Genomic DNA, 24,229 nt, shown 5'->3' with positions numbered 1-24,229 from the left:
TCAGTTCTAAAATCTCATGCACTTTCGTTCCCTAATAAGGTGGCGGAAAATACACTGCAACCAGACACAACATTTGCCAATACACACCAAGTACACATACTGTCCATCCTTATCCAATCGCACTTCCATCTCTTCATAGAGTACTGAGGCATGGAGCAAGACCGAGACCCCCCCCCTACATAATTAGAATAATTAGCATGGTGAGAATGCGGAATCCACTTTCTGGCCAGAACCCCGATCCTCTCTTTAACTAAGTGGGTTCCATCAGGCACAAAATGGACACTGTTGCTGCTCTCTAACTCCTGTCAGCAAGACCCCGAATATTCCATCCAATTACTTTAATTCGTCTAGCCATATTATATGAAAAGTTAATCCAACAGACATTGGTACCAAGAAAAACTCCAGTTCACGCAGTCTACCCTCCATCCCCCCTTCATTCACCACCCCCCATTTCCCTCCCTGCCCTCTTACACTCCCCCCAACTATTCACCCCATCAACTTATACTCCCAACTCCAAACCCCCTTTCACCCTCCCTGAATTAGCATTTCTATCTGAGAGAGTGGGAAAAAGAGCCTACCCCAGCCCCCAACACTGTCCTTTACAGTTACCCACACTAACAAACCGCTCTCTTATATTAACTGCAATATAGCAATCACAACGCCCCTCCTTCCCCTCCCGCCTTTAGTAAACAGTTCAAAGCATGAAAAATCTTCATAGTAAGCTGCAATAACTTGCCGCAGCACCACCGCTCAACAGATGACAGTCCAGAATACCAGTCCAAAAAATATGTTCCTGAACCAGAAAAAACGAAAACACATTCAGGCCTGACACTCCTCAGCCAGCTCCCAAGTCCCGCCACCGTTTTTTATTACGTTCGAACCATTCCTCGACTTCCTCCAGGGACTGAAAAAAGTGTACCTTCTCAAAGGCAATCACCCTCAGCTTGGCAGGATATAGCATAGAGTATGCGATGCCGAAACCTCTCAGTCTCTTTTTAAGGCTTGTTTCACACTTGCGTTTTTTTGCGCTGCGTTTTGGCGCATACGTGCGCATGCATTTCTTTTCCTATATTTAACATGGGTGCGCATTGGTATGCGTTTGTATACGTTTGTATGCGTTTTTCGTGTGCTGCGTTTTTTTCCAGTGTGCGTCCATAATTTCCAGACTCTACATGTTGCATTTTTTGGACCGCCCAACCGCTTTAAAAAAACACATGCCCACGTTTGTGCACGTTTTGCGCAAAAAAAAATCAACGTTAGAGTCTATGGGTGCACAAACGTGCGCATTAGCATGCGCACGTATGCGTTTTTTAGGTCAAGATTATCTAGACACATGATAAAACCCACCCCCTCCAAAAAAAACATGTCCATATAAAAGTAGGTGTCTGCCAGAACTGTACCACAACTATAGAGACAGCCTGGAGAGCAGACAGACTGCAAAACAAGACATGATTTTCAATTCCAGCTTCAGCGGCAAGAATGTGTGTGTTATTACATCTAAAGTATGCCTGTCCTTTTAAATTGTATATGTACTAATGCTTTGTATTATTTTTTCATGCAGTATGTCTTCGGAATCGGAATGTTCACCATCCCGGCAGGAACTGGTGCAAGCAGATCGTGAAGTGATTATTTTCGTGCATTTGGTAAGTATATCTGCTGCTTCTCAAAATATCTAACATTTTTTTTTTTCAGACATCGTCATCTTCAGCGGACGCGACTAGTGAGGGCGACAGCATGAGCAGCCAAGCCAAGTCCCGGTGGTGATACGGAATGTAAGTATCAAATGATTTGTAATGTCCTTTATTTTTTATCTTCTATCTTTCCTCTTTTCTGGATTTTTTTTACTTTTTATTCACACAAAATTCAAATATTCTATTGAATGTCTTTTCTCTAGGTTCCACAACGGGATGAAGACGTCTACCTGGATAATGAGCACCTTATCTGCCTGGTCCAGGAGCGTGCCCCGTTGTGGGACAGCCGTGACCAGCTGTACAAGGACAATGTGGTGACCCGGCGGCTATGGAATGAGGTGGCCGCAGCATTGATGGATGGCTGGGACAGCGCCCCTGCAACCTCCAAAAAGGCATTTAGTAAGTATTTCCCTGTTCTGTTATGCCGCAGTGACTATTGTCCTTGATGGCACTGTTGGGTTTCCTGCTAGATATATTCTAGCAGGAAACCCAACAGTGTCATCTGGCTCAACAGTGACTGCTTTGGGTATTGTATTGCTGTGTTGTACCACATTGACTCTTGTCCGTAGTGGCACTGTTGGGTTTCCTGCTAGATATATTCTAGCAGTAAACCCAACAGTGTTATCTGGCTCAAAAGTGACTGCTTTGGGTATGGCATTGCTGTATTGTACCGCATTGACTCTTGTTCGTGATGGCACTGTTGGGTTTCCTGCTAGATATATTCTAGCAGTAAACCCAACAGTGTTATCTGGCTCAAAAGTGACTGCTTTGGGTATGGCATTGCTGTATTGTACCGCATTGACTCTTGTTCGTGATGGCACTGTTGGGTTTCCTGCTAGATATATTCTAGCAGGAAACCCAACAGTGTCATCTGGCTCAACAGTGACTGCTTTGGGTAGTTTATTGCTGTATTGTACCTCATTGACTCTTGTTCGTGATGGCACTGTTGGGTTTCCTGCTAGATATATTCTAGCAGGAAACCCAACAGTGTCGTCTGGCTCAACAGTGACTGCTTTGGGTATTGTATTGCTGTATTGTGCAGCATTGACTCTTGTTCATGATGGCAGTGTTGGATTTAATGATAGCATATATTGTGCATCATACACAATTGTTAAATGTTGTTTGTTTGTTTTTCCAACAGTGAACAAAGTCCGAACACGTTAGCACTTGATCAAGGACCGCTTCAACGCTGATGTTCGTGCTGAGGGGCCGGGTCGCAGTGGTTCAGCGGCAAGGACCAGAACAAAATACCAGCACTATCAAGCTTTGCAGTTCCTAAGACCGGTCCTTGCCACCAGAGCGTAAGTATTATAATTTTTTGTTTTTATTTTTATTAATCTGTGTTTTTCTATTCCACAGCTGATGCTTCTTGTACATGCATGATAGTAATGTTTTTTCTTTCTTCCACAGCACCTGGAGCAGCACCCTGCAACCTGCCCCTGGAGCGGTCCTTCATCGGACGACCTCGGACCCGTCTCAGCCATCCGACAGCCAGGAAGCACCTTGCATGTCTGCAGCACGGACAGCTGCTGACCAGGAAGCTGGTCAATCAGGTGTTTCCCTGTCCCAGGTCTCTGCCACTGGTTATGTGGGCACTACCCGCCAGCGGCAGAGGGCCTTGGACAGGAATGTCTTGCCCAAGTTTATGCACTTGAGCGAGGCCTTTAATGTCAGCCTCAAGTCGCTGTCAGACAGAGTGGAAAGCGGTTTTTCACTCATGGAACATGATTTTAACCACATGGAACACTGCTTCTACTCTGTCGAATAGTGCCTTGACCGTCTGGAGGCCGACCCCAACAGACCAGCGCACCATTTTTTCAGTAAAATTGAAAAGGGCATGGCGGAACACCTTAGTCCTGAGCAACAGCTGAGTGTGCTGCAGGCCTGCAACAATGCTTTCTTGCAGGCTATGCAGCAGAATCGGTACAGGCAGCAGTCAGTGGTGTCATTTCCAACTGTGGCACCATTGACTCGCTTCACCTCACTACCGACTTGTACTGCATACCACTGCACGGACACCTCTGTTCGAAGCCAGGACACCAACCGTTACACCAACACAAGTCTGAGTGCTGCTGGTCACTTAACCGACACCACCATGGCAAGCGCTGCTCCTATCTGGAGCACCACCGCCACCCCCATGCATGCTTGGAGCACAGCCACCATGACCACTCCTCAAACATGGAACAGGCCTGCCGCCAACACTATAACATGTACTAGCCCTGCCACCACCACTCCGCAAACCTAGACCATCACTGCCACCACCAGTCCTTCTGCAAGAACGAGCACTGCCACCGCTACCACAGAGCATCAGCAGCAGCCACAGCAGCAGCAGCCACAGAAACAGTAGCAGGCACAGCAGCAACAGCCACAGCAGCAGACGGGGGACCCACATTCCTTATTTGCCTCAAGTTCCAGGCGGGGCCAACAATCAAGGCGGGCATTGGGCCCAAGGAGGTCCAGGCAGGCCAGTTTAAGGAGACAAAAAACAGTTAGGACCACCGTCGCTAAACCTCTGTCCTCTCCTAATGTGTCTAGCTCCATTCACTTCACTGGCCTCCCTTCCCCCACAAGTTTTGTTGCCCCTTCCCCTAGAACACCTTCATCCACTATAAGCTGTTCATCTTCACTGCACACCCCCAACTTGCAACCATCTGCCACCAAACGCAGAAAAAAATAAAGTTTGTAATAATTTTTTTGGTGAAAAATAAATTTAAATTTCTGGTTTACCATAGCAAAGTTTGATTAATATTTTTTGCGCCACCTACACACACTGTGCTGTACACACAATGCGCCTTAAACTTTGCAAGGTGTCACAAAAAGTGTTTTGAGGATGGGCTGTTTTTACCATCTTCATTTCACTTATTGTGATACTAGCCCAGGGGGATTATAGATATACCTTGTAATTAACAACATACTCTTACTAAGTGTGTGTTGAATCAACTGATGGGTAAAATACACATCATATGGCCAATACCCAGGCCTATGGCCAATACCCAGGCCTAGTATCATAACTATTTATCAATCATGGGCAGGTGAATACACATATGATGTTTAACCTGCAGCATCGCTTACGTACCAATATATTTCACGCAGACTAGCGATGCTGCAGTTTAACTCATATGTGTATTTACCTGCCCAGGTGTGAGAAATCATGAATTCACAGGTATACATGGGAAGTTGTTTATTTTATTGGAGTGTAAAAAGACATAGTGCACTCAGTACAGGTATCAAAACAGGTTTTTTATTAACATACATACATGAAAACATTTTTACACCATTTCATCTTGCCAGTGCACCCATCCTACATCAAAGATAAAGTAGGCCGCAAATTGGTCCCTCATTTGGCCAACTTCAAAGGATGACCTGAGAGGGTGCTGAGTGAATTCAGGCAATGGGTTAGGAGCAGCATCATCGAGTTCAAAGGTCGAGTGCTCTTTAGCCATCACAAAATTATGTAGAACCACACACGCCTTAACCACCTCATCCACTGTTTCAAGCTTAAGATTAATGGCTGTGCTGAGAATTCGCCATCTGGAGACAAGAATCCCAAAAGCACACTCTACAGTTCTTCTGGCCCTGGTCAGCCTGGAATTAAAGATTTTTTTGGTGTGGTCCAAGTCACGGCTGGAGTAGGGTTTCAGTAGGTTTGCGCACATTTGAAAAGCCTCATCCCCAACCATTACAAAGGGCAGTGGTGGAGCTTCGGTGTGGGGAAGAGGCCATGGCATAAGGAAATTAAATTGGTTGCCATACAACCTCCAGCCCATGTCTGAGTTTTTAAAAGCCTGGGAGTCATTACCACGGCCAATGCTCCAATGTCCACTGCTACAAACATACATCCGACATCCGCAATGGCCATGAGTACTGTTGAAAAGTACTTTTTGTAATTATAGTACTCCGATCCAGTTCTTTTGGGTTTGATGATCCGTATGTGTTTACCATCAACAGCTCCCAAACAGTTGGGGAAATTGCAGACTGTCCAGAATTTGTCAGCAATTTCCATCCACTTTTCAGCAGTGGGCAGGGACATAAATTCTGGACAAAGAACGTTCCAGAGAGCCCGGCAGGTGTCTGCAACAATTCCAGACAAGGTGGAGATTCCAATACGGTACTGGAAGCGTAGTGAAGATAGGGTCTCTCCAGTCGCCAGGAATCTGTGAAACAGAGAAAGAAGTAAAATTAATATTTCTGTATATGGTTTTTTAAAACAATAAAATAAAAAATTAGTACATTCAAGAAATATAATTAGGCCAGGTTTTGATTAGTACATGTCACAAAAAAAAAGCAGACACCCCCCCTTGGTTTTTAAATATTACGTGCCGTAATGTCACCAGGAGACGTTCCTCAGGAGGAATCACACGATGGAGCTGTGAGTCCTGTCTCCGGATGGATTCTTGGACACGAGCAAGCAAATCCCTGAAGCTTTCTTGGGACATCCAGATATAATCTGTAAATTTATCCGGATTTGCCTGTAGCTCGCTGTAGAGGGTGTGGTACGCCCCACGGCTCTCCCGGAGTTCAACAAATGGATGTATCCACAAACGCCGCCGCTGCCGTCTTCGCTGTCTCTCTCTTTTCCTTTGTTCATGGCAAGCAGCTGCATATGCCCTAGCCATCGCGATGTCCAAATCCAAGTTGAAGTGAAAACTCTTCCAGCGCAGATCCATGTTGACACGAGAAAAATCAAGCAAATGTGAAGAATACGGCTGTAGACAGGGTCTATATATTACCATTCCACACCGCCACTGATGTCCCATTGGTGGTGTGTGTTGCAAGATTGTTATCTTGATTTTTTTTGGTGAAGACAAACAATGTGAAAAAAACGCAAACGCACTGAAAACGCATGCAAACGCATACAAACGCTGTGCTTTTTGCTTCATGCGCACAAAAATGCTGCAAAAAAACGCAGCGCTTGTATGCTTTTTTTTAATGCGTTTGTGTGCGCAAAAAACGCAGCGCAAAAAAACGCAAGTGTGAAAATATCCTAACTTCGTGAAACCTCATTCTTAATTTCTGAACCGCTGCAGAATAATCAAAGTTGGTGGAAATGTTCTGACCATCAATCATCATATCCTTAGCACTCCTGGCTTTCATTAAAATAATGTCTCTGTCACGATAGTTCAAGATTTGTACCAGAATGGTACAGTCATATGTAAAAGTTTGGGCACCCCTATTAATGTTAACCTTTTTTCTTTATAACAATTTTGGTTTTTGCAACAGGTATTTCAGTCTCATATATCTAATAACTGATGGACTCAGTTATATTTCTGGATTCAAATGAGGTTTATTGTACTAACAGAAAATGTGCAATCTGCATTTAAACAAAATTTGACCGGTGCAAAAGTATGGGCACCCTTATCATTTTCTTGATTTGAACACTCCTAACTACTTTTTACTGACTTCCTGAAGCACTAAATTGGTTTTGTAACCTCATTGAGCTTTGATCTTCATAGCCAGGTGTATCAAATCATGAGAAAAGGTATTTAAGGTGGCCACTTGCAAGTAGTTCTCCTATTTGATTCTCCTATGAAGAGTGGCATCATGGGCTCCTCAAAACAACTCTCAAATGATCTGAAAACAAAGATTATTCAACATAGCTTTTCAGGGGAAGGATACAAAAAGTTGTCTCAGAGATTTAACCTGTCAGTTTCCACTGTGAGGAACATAGTAAGGAAATGGAAGAACACAGGTACAGTTCTTGCTAAGCCCAGAAGTGGCAGGCCAAGAAAAATATCAGAAAGGCAGAGAAGAAGAATGGTGAGAACAGTGAAGGACAATCCACAGACCACCTCCAAAGATCTGCAGCATCATCTTGCTGCAGATGGTGTCACTGTGCATCGGTCAACAATACAGCGCACTTTGCACAAGGAGAAGCTGTATGGGAGAGTGATGCGAAAGAAGCCGTTTCTGCAAACACGCCACAAACAGAGTCGCCTGAGGTCTGCAAAAGCACATTTTGACAAGCCAGTTACATTTTGGAAGAAGGTCCTGTGGACTGATGAAACAAAGATTGAGTTGTTTGGTCATACAAAAAGGCGTTATCCATGCGCTGTATTGTTGACCGATGCACAGTGACACCATCTGCAGCAAGATGATGCTGCAGGTCTTTGGAGGTGGTCTGTGGATTGTCCTTGACTGTTCTCACCATTCTTCTTCTCTGCCTTTCTGATATTTTTCTTGGCCTGCCACTTCTGGGCTTAACAAGAACTGTACCTGTGTTCTTCCATTTCCTTACTATGTTCCTCACAGTGGAAACTGACAGGTTAAATCTCTGAGACAACTTTTTGTATCCTTCCGCTGAAAAGCTATGTTGAATAATCTTTGTTTTCAGATCATTTGAGAGTTGTTTTGAGGAGCCCATGATGCCACTCTTCATAGGAGAATCAAATAGGAGAACTACTTGCAAGTGGCCACTTTAAATACCTTTTCTCATGATTTGATACACCTGGCTATGAAGTTCAAAGCTCAATGAGGTTACAAAACCAATTTAGTGCTTCAGGAAGTCAGTAAAAAGTAGTTAGGAGTGTTCAAATCAAGAAAATGATAAGGGTGCCCATACTTTTGCACCGGTCAAATTTTGTTTAAATGCAGATTGCACATTTTCTGTTAGTACAATAAACCTCATTTGAATCCAGAAATATAACTGAGTCCATCAGTTATTAGATATATAAAACTGAAATAGCTGTTGCAAAAACCAAAATTGTTATAAAGAAAAAAGGTTAACATTAATAGGGGTGCCCAAACTTTTACATATGACTGTACGTGGGGCTGCGTCGGGAGGCAGGGGTCTCAATGGGCTCTTTTTACCACAAATACTTTAGAGAGTGTATCAGTGCCGATTTTCTGCAGGAGCCAATTCACTATGAACTCAGTAGGATTAGGGCCCTCAGCTTTTTCCGGAACTCCCACTATCCTTATACTATTTTGCCTTGAGCGGTTCTCCAGATCATCTTTTTTGGCAATAACCTCTGCCAGTTGTTTGTCACATTGCTTCTGGGCCTTCTGCAGTTTAACTATTTTATCCTCTGCAGTGCTAACCCTCTCCTCCACCACTCCAGTCCTGGCATCTGCTTTTTGCATAGCAGCCCTCATGTTCAGCATCTCAGCTTGAATGTCATGCACCTGCTGAGTTAATGTAGTAAGAGTCTCTGCAAAAATTCACCACCGTAAATACATCTTTTATAGTGGGCTCAATGATAGCTGAGGCAATTTTAACTTTAAGTACTTTTCCTCTCTGGATCTAGCTAGCGGGTATTGGCAGGTGCCCATGGCTGAACACGACCAGCCAAAGACAGCGTTCATATTGCCCATGGGACAGTTCTGATGAGATATCGGCAGATGCCTTCTCAGATGTATAAAGAAGAGAAGGAAATGCTATCCCACATGCTGCAGAGTGGAGTAATATGGGAAAGTCAGAGTTCGTGGGTGGCTCCAATTGATTTAGTCTGGAAAAAGGACGGAACCCTGCCCTTCTGCGTCTACTACAGTCGACTGAATGCTTGCACTGTGTGGGACTCCTATCACTTGCCTAGAATTGAGGACACCCTGTCTGCCTTGGGAAAGGCAAAGTACTTTTCCTCTCTGGATCTAGCTAGCGGGTATTGGCAGGTGCCCATGGCTGAACACGACCAGCCAAAGACAGCGTTCATATTGCCCATGGGACAGTTCTGAAGAGATATCGGCAGATGCCTTCTCAGATGTATAAAGAAGTGAAGGAAATGCTATCCCACATGCTGCAGAGTGGAGTAATATGGGAAAGTCAGAGTTCGTGGGTGGCTCCAATTGATTTAGTCTGGAAAAAGGACGGAACCCTGCCCTTCTGCGTCTACTACAGATGACTGAATGCTTGCACCGTGTGGGACACCTATCACTTGCCTAGAATTGAGGAGTCCCTTCTGCCTTGGGAAAGGCAAAGTATTTTCGTCACTGGATCTAGCCAGTGGGTATTGGCAGGTGCCCATTGCTGAACACGAACAGCCAAAAACAGCATTCATATTGCCCATGGGACTGTTTAAGTTTAGTCGGAAGCCCTTTAGCCTGACCAACGCCCCCAGGACATTCCAGCAGTTGATGGAGAGATGCCTGGGGGACTTGAATTTTGAAGCAAAACTTATTTATCTCGATGATATCATCGTCTATGCGGCCACCTTCGAAGAACATCTTTGGCAGCTGTAACAAGTGCTAAGTTGGTTGCAAAGCCATGGCCTGAAGGTGAAGCCACAAAAGTGTCACCTCTTCCGCAAGCAAATTGAGTATCTGGTGCACGTTGTATCTGGTGAAGGAGTGAGGCCTGCGCATGAAAAAATAGTGGCCATACAAGAGTGGCCCATCCCGACAATGGTGAAAGATGTTCGGGCATTCTTGAGGATTACTGGGTGCAACCGAAGATTCATAAATGATTTCACCCGCCTTGCCAACCCTTTATTAGAACTGCTAAAAGAAGTGCCAGCTGGTTCGAAGAACCAAACTATTCAATGGGGAAGCGGTCAGGAAGAGGCCTTCAGAACCTTGAAAATGGCCTTGACAGAAGCCCCAATACTCACTTATGCGGATTTCTCGCAGTCCTTCATCCTTCACACTGATGGAAGTCTATATGGTCTGAGGGAAGTCCTATCACAAATGCAGGGAGGAAAGGAAAGAGTGATACCCTACATGAGCCGGTCTCTTCACGACTCATGAGCGACCTGAACTTGACCAAGATGAAGAGCTGGACGAAAGAGATTCCTGGTTTTTTGAACCTTGCCAGATCATTGGTGCCGACGCAGAGACAGATCGGGGAGGCGTCTGGAGAACAAGTGCTGGGACGGCCCTGGGATGACTGGGTGCAACGTCAACAGACAGATAAGGAACTCGCTCAGCTGCGACAGTGGGTGGCCCTGAAGCAACTTCCCAGACAATGAGTGAGGCTCTGTCTCCACGGACTCTGCAGATTCTGAAATAGTGGGAGAGGCTTCAGTTGTAATATGGGTTGTTATACCGAAGTGTACAGCTACTACAGGAATGGGGGGGTCACTTGGCAAGTAGTGCTCCTAGAAAAGTTGATCAGTGTGGTGGCTAAAGAGGCTCACAAGAGAGGGGCTCACTTTGGTCCGGAGAACAATTTTCAGTGGTTGCAGAAGCTAGTGTATCACCCCCAGTTGAGGACCGCAGCTGAAGAGGCCTGCCAAAAGTGTCGGAGCTGTGAGATAGCCAAACACCCAGAACAGAGGGAACCGATACAGACCATTGTGACTTCTGCCCCCTTGGAGGTATTGATGATCGATTACTTAGCTGTAGGCCCGGCACATCTTGGGTATGAACATTGGTAATGACCGACCATTTCACCAAGTTTGCTATAGTGACTCCAACTCAAGATCAGACTGCTGAATCAGCTGCACAGGCCATTTCCCGGGATTTCTTCCAGGTGTATGGTTGCCCGAAAAGGATCCACTCTGACCAGGGCGCCCGCTTCCAAGGTCGAGAGATGGAAGAGTTGTATCGTTTACATCAGATTGAGAAGTCAAGAACCACTCCTTATCATTCTCAGGGGAATGGGGCTTGTGAATGCTTTAAACAGACGTTGATCCAGATGCTTTGAACGTTAGAGGAGGATCGGAAGAAATGATGGCCTGAGTTTGTTCCTGAATTGGTGTGGGTGTACAAAAATCGAGTGCACAGTACAACAGGGTTCACTTGTACCTTGCTGTTCGGGTGAAAGAGAGGAGAGATCACCGAGCTGGCGTTGAACCCAGAGGAGGACTACCCACGGACGGGGGTGTCTTCCTGGGTTTGAGAACACCAACATCGACTGCAGACTCTCCGCTGGCCAGTGCAGACGAAGTTCCAAAAACTTAGGCATCAAGAAGCGACACCTACTTGAGGGACAGCTCTGAGATAAGGAGACCGGGTGTTGATGCGGAACAAGCAGCCCCGAGGAAAACTGGAAAGGTGAAGAAGAGGACTCCGCATCAAGTGACATGCCAAGTTGGTTCTGATGGGTCGGTGTATGAAGTCCAGCCTGAACGGATAGAAGGAGCACCCACCCGGATAGTTCACCATAGCATAGAATCATAGAATCGAACAGTTGGAAGGGACCTCCTGGGCCATCTGGTCCAACCCCCTGCTCAAAGCAGGATTCGCTAAATCATCCCAGACAGATGTCTGTCCAGCCTCTTTTTGAAGACTTCTATTGGAGGAGAACTCACTACCTCCCGTGGCAGCCTTTTCCACTCTTTGATCACTCTAACTGTCAAAAAGTTTTTTCTAATATCTATTCTATGTCTCATCCCATTCAGTTTCATCCCATTGCTTCTAGTCTTTCCTTGTGCAAATGAGACTAAAGATGATCCTTCTACAATTTTACAGCCCTTGAGATATTTGTAGACAGCTATTAAGTCTCCTCTCAGTCTTCTCTTTTGCAAGCTAAACATTCCCAAGTCCTGCAACCTTTCCTCATAAGACAGGGTTTGCAGACCGGTCACCATTTTGGTCGCTCTTTTCTGAACTTGCTCCAGTTTGTTGATGTCTTTTTTAAAATGTGGAGCCCAAAACTGGACACAGTATTCCAGATGAGGTCTGACCAAAGAGGAGTGGAGGGCAAGAATGACTTCACGTGATCTAGACTGTATGCTTCTGTTAATACATCCTAGAATTGCATTTGCCTTTTTTGCTGCTGCATTGCACTGTTGACTCATATTCAGTCTGTGATCTATTAGTATACCAAAGTCTTTTTCACATGTGCTCTTGCTTAGCCCTATTCCTCCCATTCTGTATATGCTTTTTTCATTTTTATTGCCCAGATGTAGTACTTTGCATTTTTCCCTGATAAAACCATTCTGTTAGTTGCTGCCCACTGCTCCAGTTTATTTATATCTTTTTGAATCCTCTCTCTCTCTTCTCTAGTATTAGCTATACCTCCAAGCTTTGTCTCATCAGCAAATTTAATCAGTTTACCCTCAATTCCTTCATCTAAATCGTTGATAAAGACGTTGAACAATACAGGGCCCAGGACAGAGCATGTTGTGGCCCTGCCTGTCCAAAGGGCCGAGGATGGTAAAGAATCGTCGCAAGCCATCAAAGCGATCACTTCGTCGGTTCTCGACTTGGATGAAGAGGAGATGCCAACCTCATCCACAGACCTCATCAGTTCACTGTCTACAGCCCCCAGGGAAATGAGCATTGAAGTGCCAATGCTCGAAGCGGCAGACTCAAAAGATCAAAGTAACTCTTCAGCTCCCATCAGTCAACCTGGATTGCGCTGATCCGAGCGAACAACAGCCGGAGTGCCTCCCACCCGTTATGAACAAGGTCAGTTCATCTACCAGTGAATTATTCAAGGAGTGAAAGAATGTAAACGTCTGGTGAAAGAGCTCTCGCCCGTGGAATGGTGAGTTAAAGGAGAATGGCGGTGTAAGGAAGACGACCGGGCTGTGGGTGCTGACAGAGCATTGGTTCTGGAACTGCTAGGACCACGCCTCCTGTTGTAGCAAGAAAGGAAATTGAGGACTAAGAAGACCCATGACCTGCAGAGAGGGAGCATGGTACACCAGAGAGAGATAAGGGGTTTTGCATGGGTAGGGAAGTTCAGTTCCCACCCGAGAGTGCAAACCTGCTCTGCGCCGCAGGTAGCTTTAGTTCGCGAGGTAGCAAAAGACGAGGAGTGCAGGAATGACCAGGGAGCATCGCCGGGCATGCAGTGCAGAGCACGTTGAGTGGGAGATGGTTGTGCGAGACTCCTGACTGCAGGGCGCACCAAGCAGGAGATTGTTGTCAAAGGGTCCCGCCTGAAGAGGGCAGCGTGATAGACTGGGGGATCAGCAGGTCAGACTGGTGACCGCCCGATGCCACCAGAAGAGTTTAAACGGATCTATTGGGCAGGGAATCCTGAAGACCTCATCACCGGCATCAGCCGGCTTTCAGTTTTCTTCTTGGAGGAAGTGACAAGCATCGGACTCACGCTAAGTGAAGCAGATATACGCATAAACTTTTGCCTTAAGTTACCCTGTTCTTTGTAGTCCTTAGCTTAAAATCTGATTTATCCCTGATGCTCTCTGCCAGGAAATTCCTCCTTGTAATAATTAAACCAGACCCCTGTTATCCCTTGCTCTGCGCCTCTGTGTTGCTGCATCCAATTTCCTGTATTACACATGTATAAACCTGATTATTAGTAAAATCAGTGGTCATGAACAAACGTGATTATAGCAATGTAATTTTGCAATTCATCCACATTTGCCAAAATTTTGTCCTTAGTTATTTTAAACTCAGGCAGGTTTATGTACTGTAAATGTCTGAAATTTTGTCACACACATGGTTTTGTTAATGCATTTACTTAACATGTTCACTGATTGTAAGGCAATCTGTTTCAGATGTGCCTTTTTACTACCTTCATCTGCATTGGTCGACATATACCATGTGATCATGAGTTTGAATGTATATATATGTTCTACCTTGCATATTATATACTACCATGAATAAGGCTCCTCATTCTCAAAATCAATGGGATCCATTGAAGTGTTCTAGAGTTATGACTAGAGATGAGCGAACCCGAACAGTAAAGTTCGGCGTCCGTACCAAACACCTACTTTTTGGGCATGGACACCGAACACGGACTTCACCAGGAAGTCCATGTTAATGTTCGGGTTCGGCTGCCCGAATACCGGGTGTTTGTCATGTGCACAGCGCAGAAAATACTGCTTCTGATTGGTGGTGAAATCATCTGTCAGAAACACCGCACTGAACTTGCTCATTGAGCCAGTGCACGTGTCCTGAGTAAAGCGAACTGTGCTCAAAGATACCTGTGAAGCGGGCAGCAGCTGAGTAGATGCATACTCCAGAACAGCAGGACCTGAAGCTCGTGACTTCTAGGGGCGTGGCCTAAACTCCAGAGAGCTAGGAGCTACAAGAAAACTCCTAGCAGCGTAACTGCAAGACAAAGTTACCAAGGGGTATAGACAGGGAGGATAGTCAGGACATAGCCAATGAGTCATACACAGAGATAGCTGCAAGGTACAAGAGGGGCGAGCAGAGTGTAGTCAGATCACAGGCAATGAGTCATACACAGAGAGGGTAGTGCAGTACAGAATCAACAGGCAAACTCACAACGGGAAACAGAACCGGGTCAGAACCATATAAACAAGCTATAACAACGAACAGGCACAGGCACACAGAGGTCAGCACACTCGGCCAAAGGCAAAAGTATAACTGGCAAGGATTGGAGCTTCCCAGGGGTTTAAGAAGCTCTTCCAGAGCCAAAAAGAGGCCACAATCATTAACCCCAGGTGTGCAGGTCAAAACCTGCACTGAGCTCCAGACATTAACCCCTGACGTGCAGCTCAAAAACCTGCACTGGGATCATGACATCATCCCCGCAGGTCAGACAGCCGCAGTTCCCATGCTGTCAAAAGGCAGCGTGAGCGCTCAGCTGTGATTGGAGGTATAAAGTTTACCTCCGGTCACTGGTGTCAGCTGATGGGGCTACTGATCCCATCATCCGACACCTGCTACCACTAATTACAATGAGAGCAGGAGCTGCAGATGGGAGTATTCACTGGCCGCTCCTGCGCTGTAAATAAGTAATTAAAAAAAAGGGCATGGGTTCCCCTGTATTTTTGCTAACCAGCCCCCAGCTGTCTGCTTTAGCAAGGCTGGTTGTTAAAAATTGGGGGAACCCTATGCCGTTTTTTTTAAAATATTTGTTTAAATAATTAAAAAAACAGCGTGGAAACCCCTCTATTCTTGATAACCAATAACTAGTGTTCTGTCCAGCCATATAATTGCTGTCTAGAAAGTCTAGTCATTTTTTTATGTCTCCGATTATTACAGACATTGTATTTTTGTGTGTATTAATCCTTCATATATTTCATATTGTAAGGTAACAGCACCACCTGCTGGCCGTTTAATGCATAGATTCTAGTTTAATTTGCAATGTCTTGTGGGAAGTTCCTAGGGCATTGTGGGATTGTTCCTGTTGCATCATGGTCTTATTATGACACTGTGAAAGGAAACAGCAGCCATTATTCCTCCATGTGTCTTAGGAGAAACTACACCATTCGTGTTCTTCATGCTCCTTATGTTTAAGGAGCTCTAAGCCTGCTCTAAGCATAGTTGGTAAGCACTATCTAGGTGTTATAATCCTGTGTTTATCAATTCGTTTGTTGTACTAAGTAGGTAATCATCAGTTTGTATATTACCTCATGTTACCTGTATTGCAGACTATTTGTGCTTCATGCTCTGTGCAGTTATATATTCTGAAATGCTTCTGTAATTGCATTCTATAGTTTCACCTTTCCTGTCATATCTGCAATCAATAAAAGAAGGTTACAATTTTACAGCCTCCTTTCTTAAAGAAGACAGGGGGTTTAGCTACGTGTCTCATTGCACACCCTGCTAATGTGTATGAGGACAGTATAACTAGCCTTACTGAAGCTGAAAGCTGAGGTTTGCATACCCCAGCTGTGAGTTTTGCCTGGCTGGTTAGCAAAACTACAGCGAAGGAGCGGCTAATGAATACTCCCATCCACCACTAAAGCTCTCACTGTAATTAGCGGGACAGGTGTCGGATGATGGGATTAATAGTCCCATCAGCTGATACCAGTAACCAGAGGTAAACTTTATACCTCTGATCACAGCTGAGCGCTCATACTGTCTTTTGAAAGCATGGGAATCGAGGCTGTTTGACTGGCGGGGATCATTTAATCGACGATCTGAAGCTGTTTGCCGCATCGTCATGCACATGACAGCGTGGCATATACTAATGTTCAAGGTCCGGGTTCGTGCCCGGGTACTGTTCTGGTACCCGAACCTGAACTTTTTGCAACTGTTTGGCCGAACCCGCCGGACCCGAACATCCAGGTGTCCGCCCATCTCTAGTTATGACCTCATAATATGACATTGCCTGGTCAGGAAGGTAAAAACAGGCTTAGGAGTGAAGGGGTTAAACTATATTGTTTTTTGCATATTTTTTAAATTATGCCTTATTTACAATCTTTATACAGGAAAACCAGTTCTTAATTTTTCTTCTTGTAAAATTAAATTTCTCCTGGGTTAGGAATGTTTTATTGTCAGTCTTTAAAGTGGAGTAAAAGTGTGACACCATTGTTCTAAGCAGCAATCTGGCAGTCAGAAATGGTTCTAGGGGTCTTCCCCATGCTGTTCTCTTTCCATCCAGCATTTTTTCCATCCATTCCAACTTTTCATTGCCCCCTTTCCTTGTGGGGTCTGCGGGAAAAAAATCTTAGCTTTTCCATTGACTCCCATTATACTCGTTACTCGAAATTATCATGCAAGTATTAGGACTTGCTCGGTTCGAGCAAAGAGCACCTAAATCCTAGTAACCTGCTGCTGCAATGTGGTTTTCTGTGATTTTCTGAGTTTTTTTTTCATGAAGCTGAAGGAGCTTGGACAGAATATTGTAGTGATCATTTTACAGTTCATAATAATTCCTGATATCGGTATTTTAAACTCTAGACACATTACACTTACAATCTTTATGATTCATTCATTTTAGGATTTACAATCTGTTCATAATAAGGTTTGGGGCTAAAATGTGACTTTCATTGTGACAAAAGTAGCGCTACCAAACATTGCTAGGTGTAGCTGCTAGATCACAGCACATTACAACTGAACATGGTCACATTGCGATCCCTAGCTTATCGCAAGCATGACAATCAAGTGGTAAAACTTAGACTGTGTTGTTTTTTTTCAACCTATCTATTCACTTTTCATATGCTGTGATGTTGCTGCTAAACATAAAGATTTTCATTACTGCTACCTGTGTCACTGCAAAAATATCCATGTAGCCCTAGCCTTTAGCTGCCTTTGATTTTTGTAAGAAAAAATTCGGTTAGCTACCATGGTCACTACGGAGGACACTAGGAATTGCTAGACGGGTAGTCTGCAGTTATTTCAGGTCAGATGTGTCCACTTAGAATTTTAATGGGGACTCCAATTTTTTATGAAAGGCATTCAATCCATTATTTCAACATCTTGGCAAAATGTGACGGAGGCTCAACTGTTAAGGTTTTGCAGATATAGGATGCAACTACCGTGTTTTCCGGCATATAAGACAACTTTTTAACCCCTGAAAATCTTCTTAAAAGTCGGGGATCGTCTTATACGCAAGGCATTATCTTATAGGGTGGTGCGGAGGAGTGGACTCGATGACGAGGTGAGAGGGCGCCTCACCGACAAGGTGTAAATTAAGTATCGCTATTACCGCCTTGTGACAGCGGTGTTCTGTGCGGCTCTCTGTGCTGGGGGGGGCAGCGGCTCTTTGTGCAGCGTGGGGGCTCTGCCGGCGTCTCTTTGTGCAGCGTGGAAAAGGTGGGGGATCATCTTATACGCCCAGTTGTCTTATACACCGGAAAATACAGTATTTTTTCGCCATGTGAATTTGATTGCTCATAGCTGATCCAGTTTTTTTTCCAATAAACTTCCAAATAGGGTTCCAGGAACAACACATGAGTAAGTAAAATTCCAAATACAAGCACTCCAGGCTCAGCAGATCACTCTTAGGTATATCCAAACACCAACATTATAGTAAAAACACCTAATTCACTTCATTAAAAGTTCAGTGATAACCCATACAATATGATTTGGCAGGCATGGTAAAACTAAATTGATGTACTGAGCCTGCAGTGCTAGAACTAACAATTTCATTTACATTTGGATATTAGGTACAGGTATTCTTTTTTGTCATTGTATACTCTTGTGCATGTATTGTTTGCAGGATACATGTATCTGTCCAATAATAGCACATACTGTACCTGAATAAATGTTACTGTAGGATTTCTGTAGTCTACCTGCAGAATGTTACCAAGAAATGGAAGACCTTTAGGACCTGGAGGAAAGTGTGATCCATTCTTCCTGCTCTTCATAAAGTCCAAGATGAAAAGGAAAACAATGAATGTTGCACCCAATAAATATCCGTTGGAAAAAAAAATGGAGATAAACTCCGCCATCCCTTCTCTGTGCTGCATCAACTCAATCTTATTACTACTTGCTCACAGATTTTGCTGTACAGGTCTATAAATCACTTCTTCGCATTCAATCGAGTTAGAAATTATAAAATCTGTATTACGCAATAAACGGCTTAGATACACCCATAATACATCCAAGTTTTTAAAGAGCTTTGGGTTTTTTTTATATGGACACTCCAGGGCAGGGAAGGAACATTCTAGAGTGAGCGGTAAAGATTATAACTGTGGAAATGTTGACAATTGCCTGAGGTTGTTCTAAACTTCCAAAGTTCCTTTAAGGCCAAGCCTATTACCAAAGTATATACTCTATCAGATGTAGAAATACATGGTGCAAGCTCTAACAAGACCTATACATGCAGACTACCTAATAATCTCTGCAGGTAAAAGAGAAAGGAACGGACTTGTCATCCCATCATTTATTATCACAAAACATTGTATGCATGACTTAAAATAAAATACAAATGATGAACAAAACTGTATGAATTTTATAGCTTTATGCTAAGGTGCAGATGGGAGGGGTTCCTCATGGCACTGTCCAAATCTTGTCTTAGGAAACAAAAGAAAAGCTGATCTCTTACCCTAACACTCCTTGCTTGTGGCTTTTTTTCTTGAGGCTACCATCATGGTATTACTGCCCTTAATGTTGTATCGGGCCCAATGAGCAGAAGGGGACATGGAGGGGCCCCCCTCTTGTGCTTCTCACCAGGCCCGAGGGTATTGTGTACTATGATCACCAATGATAAAATATATTACATTTTATTAATGAACACAAAACACTGCAGACTTACAAAAACAAGCGGTCCATCTATCACCAAGTTGCCAACAGGTTCTAATATAATAGTCTTATTATAGCGTGAGGCTGTTTGCCTGCTTAACCTTATTTGGATTTAGGTCATTTAAATGCCTATCCTCACCTCTAACGCGTACTCTATGCAAAATTTGTTTGGCTCACCCATTTTGGGAATGCTTACCTGCATTTCTTAATATCCATGACACAACTTTCTTTAAATGTTTGTCTCATGCATTTACACACAGGTATATGATCGCTATTGATTGAGGGGTGATGATTAGAGATGAGCGAAACGGGTCGAAAAATGTCAAAAGTCGCCGACTTTTGGCAAAGTCGGCTTTCATGAAACGAAACCCGACCCTAGGATGAGGTCGGCCACGAGGTCGGCAACTTAAGCGCCAAAGTCGCGTTTCAAAAGTTTGTTTTGCGCTCTTTTTCAGCCAATCAGGATCCACGGACACTGTGGGCAACGTGATGACATAGGCAGGGGTCACCACCATCTTTCAGAAGGGCATGCAAGTGATTGGCTTGCTTTGGTGGGCGTCACAGGGGGTATAAAAGGGTGTGCACGCCGACCGCCATGTTACTCATGCTGATCTCAGAATAGGGAGAGCTGCTGATGATGATGATTTTGTAGGGAGAGCGTTAGGCAGGGAAGAAGACACCAAAAACTGCTTCTGCTGCTAGCGATTTTGCCTGTACAACACACCTGTCACTGTGTGTGCAGTGCAAGTGGAGGCTACATTTTGCTGGATCAGCGGTGTTGGTTGTTAGGCTGCCTTATAAGGCTTCCTGACGGCTGCATTGCTGTTTACCCACTGCTCTGCAAACTGCTTTTTTAAAAGCAATCCCAATTTTTTTTTTGTCCTGGTGAGGTACTGAGCGTGCATTTTTTCACACCATACAGCGGTGCACACTCCACACACAGTACCGTGTAACGGCTATTATCACAGCCACAGTGAAGCTATCTGTGTGTCACTCTGTAAGAATAAGTCGAGGACATGTTCCGTTCTTACAGACCTACACCTTCTAGTTTTGTCTAGCTTTCAAACAGTTAAATATATTTGCTGTTTGATCACATTCAAAACTATAGAGAGACAGCGTGTGTCAGTCCGTATACTTAAAAAACACGGAGCTTGACAATTTTACGTACACCGGACAGCCGTGTACGTGCACGCTCCTCTCTCAGTACCGTGTAACGGCTGTTATCACGGCCACAGTGAAGCTATCTGTGTGTCGCTCTGTAAGGATAAGTCGAGGACTTGTTCCGTTCTTACAGACCTACACTCTAGGGAGATTCCTATTCTGCCCAATTCTATATACACCTTGTAATTTGTCATACACTAGCCAATTTCTGCCTGTGACATAGCGCTGTGATATTCAGTGGGCCTCACACAATCCAAAAGTGTCCAGTGTCCACAAGTGTGTGCAGAAATTCAAAATCTCCGTTATCCTCTAGTGACATTTTTCACACCTGCGACATCGAGCCTGTGACATAGCGCTGTGATATTCAGTGGGCCTCACACAATCCAAGTGTCCAGTGTCCACAAGTGTGTGCAGAAATTCAAAATCTCCGTTATCCTCTAGTGACATTTTTCACACCTGCGACATCGAGCCTGTGACATAGCGCTGTGATATTTAGTGGGCCTCACACAATCCAAAAGTGTCCAGTGTCCACAAGTGTGTGCAGAAATTCAAAATCTCCCCTGTCCTATAGACACCTTGTACCTTGTTTTACCTTTACTATATAGTTTGTTGGATTTTGTCTACATTTCTACCAAAAATGAGGAAGGCTGGTGGAAGAGGCCGTGGAATTGGGCGGGGGTTGGCAGCTGGTAATGATGGTGTTGGTGGTGGATCTGATGGTAGTGGCAAAAGCAAAATATGGACCGAATGCAGGAGGTGTTGAGCCTGCGTCATCGTCTGGCTCCACAAGGCCTCGAAGGCTTAGTTTTCTAGGAGTTGGCAAACCACTTTTAAAGCCAGAGCTTCAGGAAAAAGTTTTGCCTTACATTGCTGACTCAGCCTCCAGCTCTATCGCCTCATCTTCTGAAGTTGTAAAAAATAAAAGCACTGAGTCGTCATTGGAGGCTCATGTTCATGAACCACACCTTTCCTTGTGCTGTTTTCACATACCATGCCAGGGTTATCAAGTGAAATGGTGAATTACCCAGGCCAAGATGAATCTGACATGGAGTGCATTGATGCACAGCCACTGATAGATGATTCTGCTGGTACATTCACTCAGAGCACTACATTGTCCTCGCAGTGTACAGAGCCAGATTCTGACCCTGATGAGACTCAGGTGCCCCTTCCCGCACACTATACCACCATACACGGTGACACAGAGGAAGGTGCACATGACATTGAAGAGGAGGTGATGGATGACCCAGTTGTTGACCCAGATTGGCATCCATTGGGGGAAGAGGGTGCTGCTTCCAATAGCTCAGATGAGGAGGAGGAGCATCCACAGCAGACATCGACATCGCAACAGCTGTTATCTGGCAGGCCTGGAGCACTCCAAAGACAGGTTCCAAAAATCAAAAGAGTTACTGGACAGCTTTTCCAGAGGGTCAAAATATCACAGCGTGCTAGGCAGCAAAATGTCTGCCAAAGTAGGAAGCGTGCAGTGTGGCACTTTTTTGAACAAAATCTTCATGATCAGGCCAAAGTTATCTGTAAGAAGTGCGCAAAGACCTTTAGCCGAGGGAAAAATCTGAAAAATTTGAATACCAATTGCATGCTTAAACATTTAACCAGCATGCACTTGAAAGCGTGGACACAACACCAAACCTCAAGTACCACATGTGCAACTGATCACAAAGAAGGTAGTCAGCAACGCTACATTGTTTCCCCCACTGTAAGCCCACCGGTTAGCACAGCAGCAAATGTTGAGGTGTCGTTGCAAGGCCACAGCAGTCAGGGAATCCCACTGTTATATCAACGAAAGACTGAATCTAGGCCATCAGGAAGAACACCAACTCCATCACCATCATCAACCCTCTCTCAGTCCGCCCTGTCCACCGCTACTTCCACCATATGCAGCTCTCAAGTCCAGCTCACCCTCCCAGACACTATGAGTAGGTCAAGAAAGTAATCAGTCTCTCATCCGCGTACACTGGGTTTGAACGCCCACATTGCCAAACTAATCTCGTTAGAGATGATGCCCTATCGGTTGGTGGAAAGCGCAGCTTTCTGCGAACTCATGGCCTATGCAGTACCACGCTATGACCTACCCAGTCGCCACTTCTCTCGCAAAGCCAACCCAGCCCTCCACCATCATGTGAAAGACCGCATTGTCCATGCACTCAAGCAGTCAGTGAGTGGAAAGGTGCACCTCACAACTGATGCATGGTCCAGTCGGCATGGCCAGGGCCGTTACGTGTCCATCACTGCGCACTGGGTTAATGTGGTGGATGCAGGGTCCACAGGGGACAGCGGTGGTGGGACAGTGCTGCCTAGCCCACGGTCTAGGAAACAGTTGGCTGTAGGCGTTCGACCCTCCTCCACCTCCTCCAGAAGCGAAAGCTCATCCACAGAGCGCAGTCGTACGAGCACTCCATCTGCAGCTGCCACTGTTGCACACGAGGTGTCCCCCTATCGAGCAGCTAGTGGAAAGCATCAGCAGGCTGTGTTGCAGATGATGTGTTTGGGCGACAGACACACCGCCGAGGTGCTGGCCGAGTACTTTCAGCGACAAACTGAGTCATGGCTGGGCAGTGTACATCTTGAGGCAGACAAGGTAGTTAGTGATAACGGCCGTAATTTTGTGGCAGCCATAGCCCTTTCAAAACTCAGCCACATACCTTGCTTGGCTCACACCTTGAACCTGGTGGTGCAGTGCTTCCTCAACAATTATCCGGAGTTAACAGCCCTGCTCCAGAAGGTGCGAAGACTGTGCGCGCACATCCGCCGGTCGCCTGTACACTCCATTCGTATGCAGAAGCTGCAGCGATTGCTCCACCTTCCCAACCACCGCCTCATTATCGACATTGCAACAAGGTGGAACTCCACCCTGCACATGGTTGAGCGGCTGTGCGAGCAGAGGCAGGCCATAATGCATTTGTGGGAGGATACACGGCCAGGCACTTTGAGAGCAGACATGGAGTTGACAGGTGTGCTGTGGTCGAAGCTGAAAGACCTCTGTAAAGTCCTTCAGTGTTTTGAGGAATGCACACGGCTGGTAAGCGCAGACGACGCCATCCTAAGCATGAGCATCCCACTTATGCGTCTGCTCATGCAAACTTTGACGCACCTTAAGGAGCAGGCGTCTGCAGCCAATGTTGACGAGGAGGAAGAGGTGGAGGGAATCCTTGATGACATTCAGCCATTGTCTGCTCAGGGACCTCTCCTGGACGAGGTGGAGGAAGAAGAGGAGGAGGAGGATGATGATGGGGATGATTACTTAGGGGAGGAGGATGCATCTCGTGGGGCAAGTGAAAATGTTGGCGTGGCAAGGTCTGGTACAGGGTTTGTGCATGACTAGAGGGATGTGCATTTGCCAGAAAGTGCTCCTCCACCCAGCACTCGCAGTGCATCATTGACACCGGGAACATTGGCGCACATGTCAGATTATGCCTTGCAGATCCTAAAAAGGGACCCACGCATTGCCAAAATGATGAGCGATGACGACTACTGGTTGGCCAGCATCCTGGATCCACGCTATAGAGGCAAATTACAAAACATCATGCCACAGGAGAACCTTGACCTAATTTTGGCTACTAAACAAGCAACTCTGGTTAACCGGTTGGTTGAGGCATTCCCAGCACACAGCAGTGGTGATGGTTCTCACA

The 24,229-nt window shown here is 45.3% G+C and overlaps 1 protein-coding gene across 3 annotated transcripts in view; it reads right to left on the bottom strand.

Annotated features, from left to right (window-relative positions):
- LOC141098687 (cytochrome P450 2D15-like) overlaps positions 1 to 18,788 on the bottom strand; it is a 393,026-nt gene extending 374,238 nt beyond the window's left edge. For 2 of the 3 annotated variants that reach the window (XM_073586652.1, XM_073586653.1), the window contains exon 1: positions 18,434 to 18,786. In XM_073586652.1, the coding sequence (XP_073442753.1) occupies positions 18,434 to 18,646 (213 nt within the window). In that variant the 5' untranslated portion in view covers positions 18,647 to 18,786. Of the gene's footprint in view, positions 1 to 18,433 lie in introns of all 3 variants that reach the window. The other variant, XM_073586654.1, reaches the window with a different exon arrangement.
- Positions 18,789 to 24,229: the final 5,441 nt, after the last annotated feature.

Source organism: Dendrobates tinctorius, unplaced genomic scaffold (assembly GCF_039654945.1).
Source record: "Dendrobates tinctorius isolate UK_male_01 unplaced genomic scaffold, ASM3965494v1 ptg000094l, whole genome shotgun sequence".
Taxonomy (NCBI): Eukaryota; Metazoa; Chordata; class Amphibia; order Anura; family Dendrobatidae; genus Dendrobates; species Dendrobates tinctorius.
This window is presented reverse-complemented; position numbering and strand designations above follow the sequence as displayed.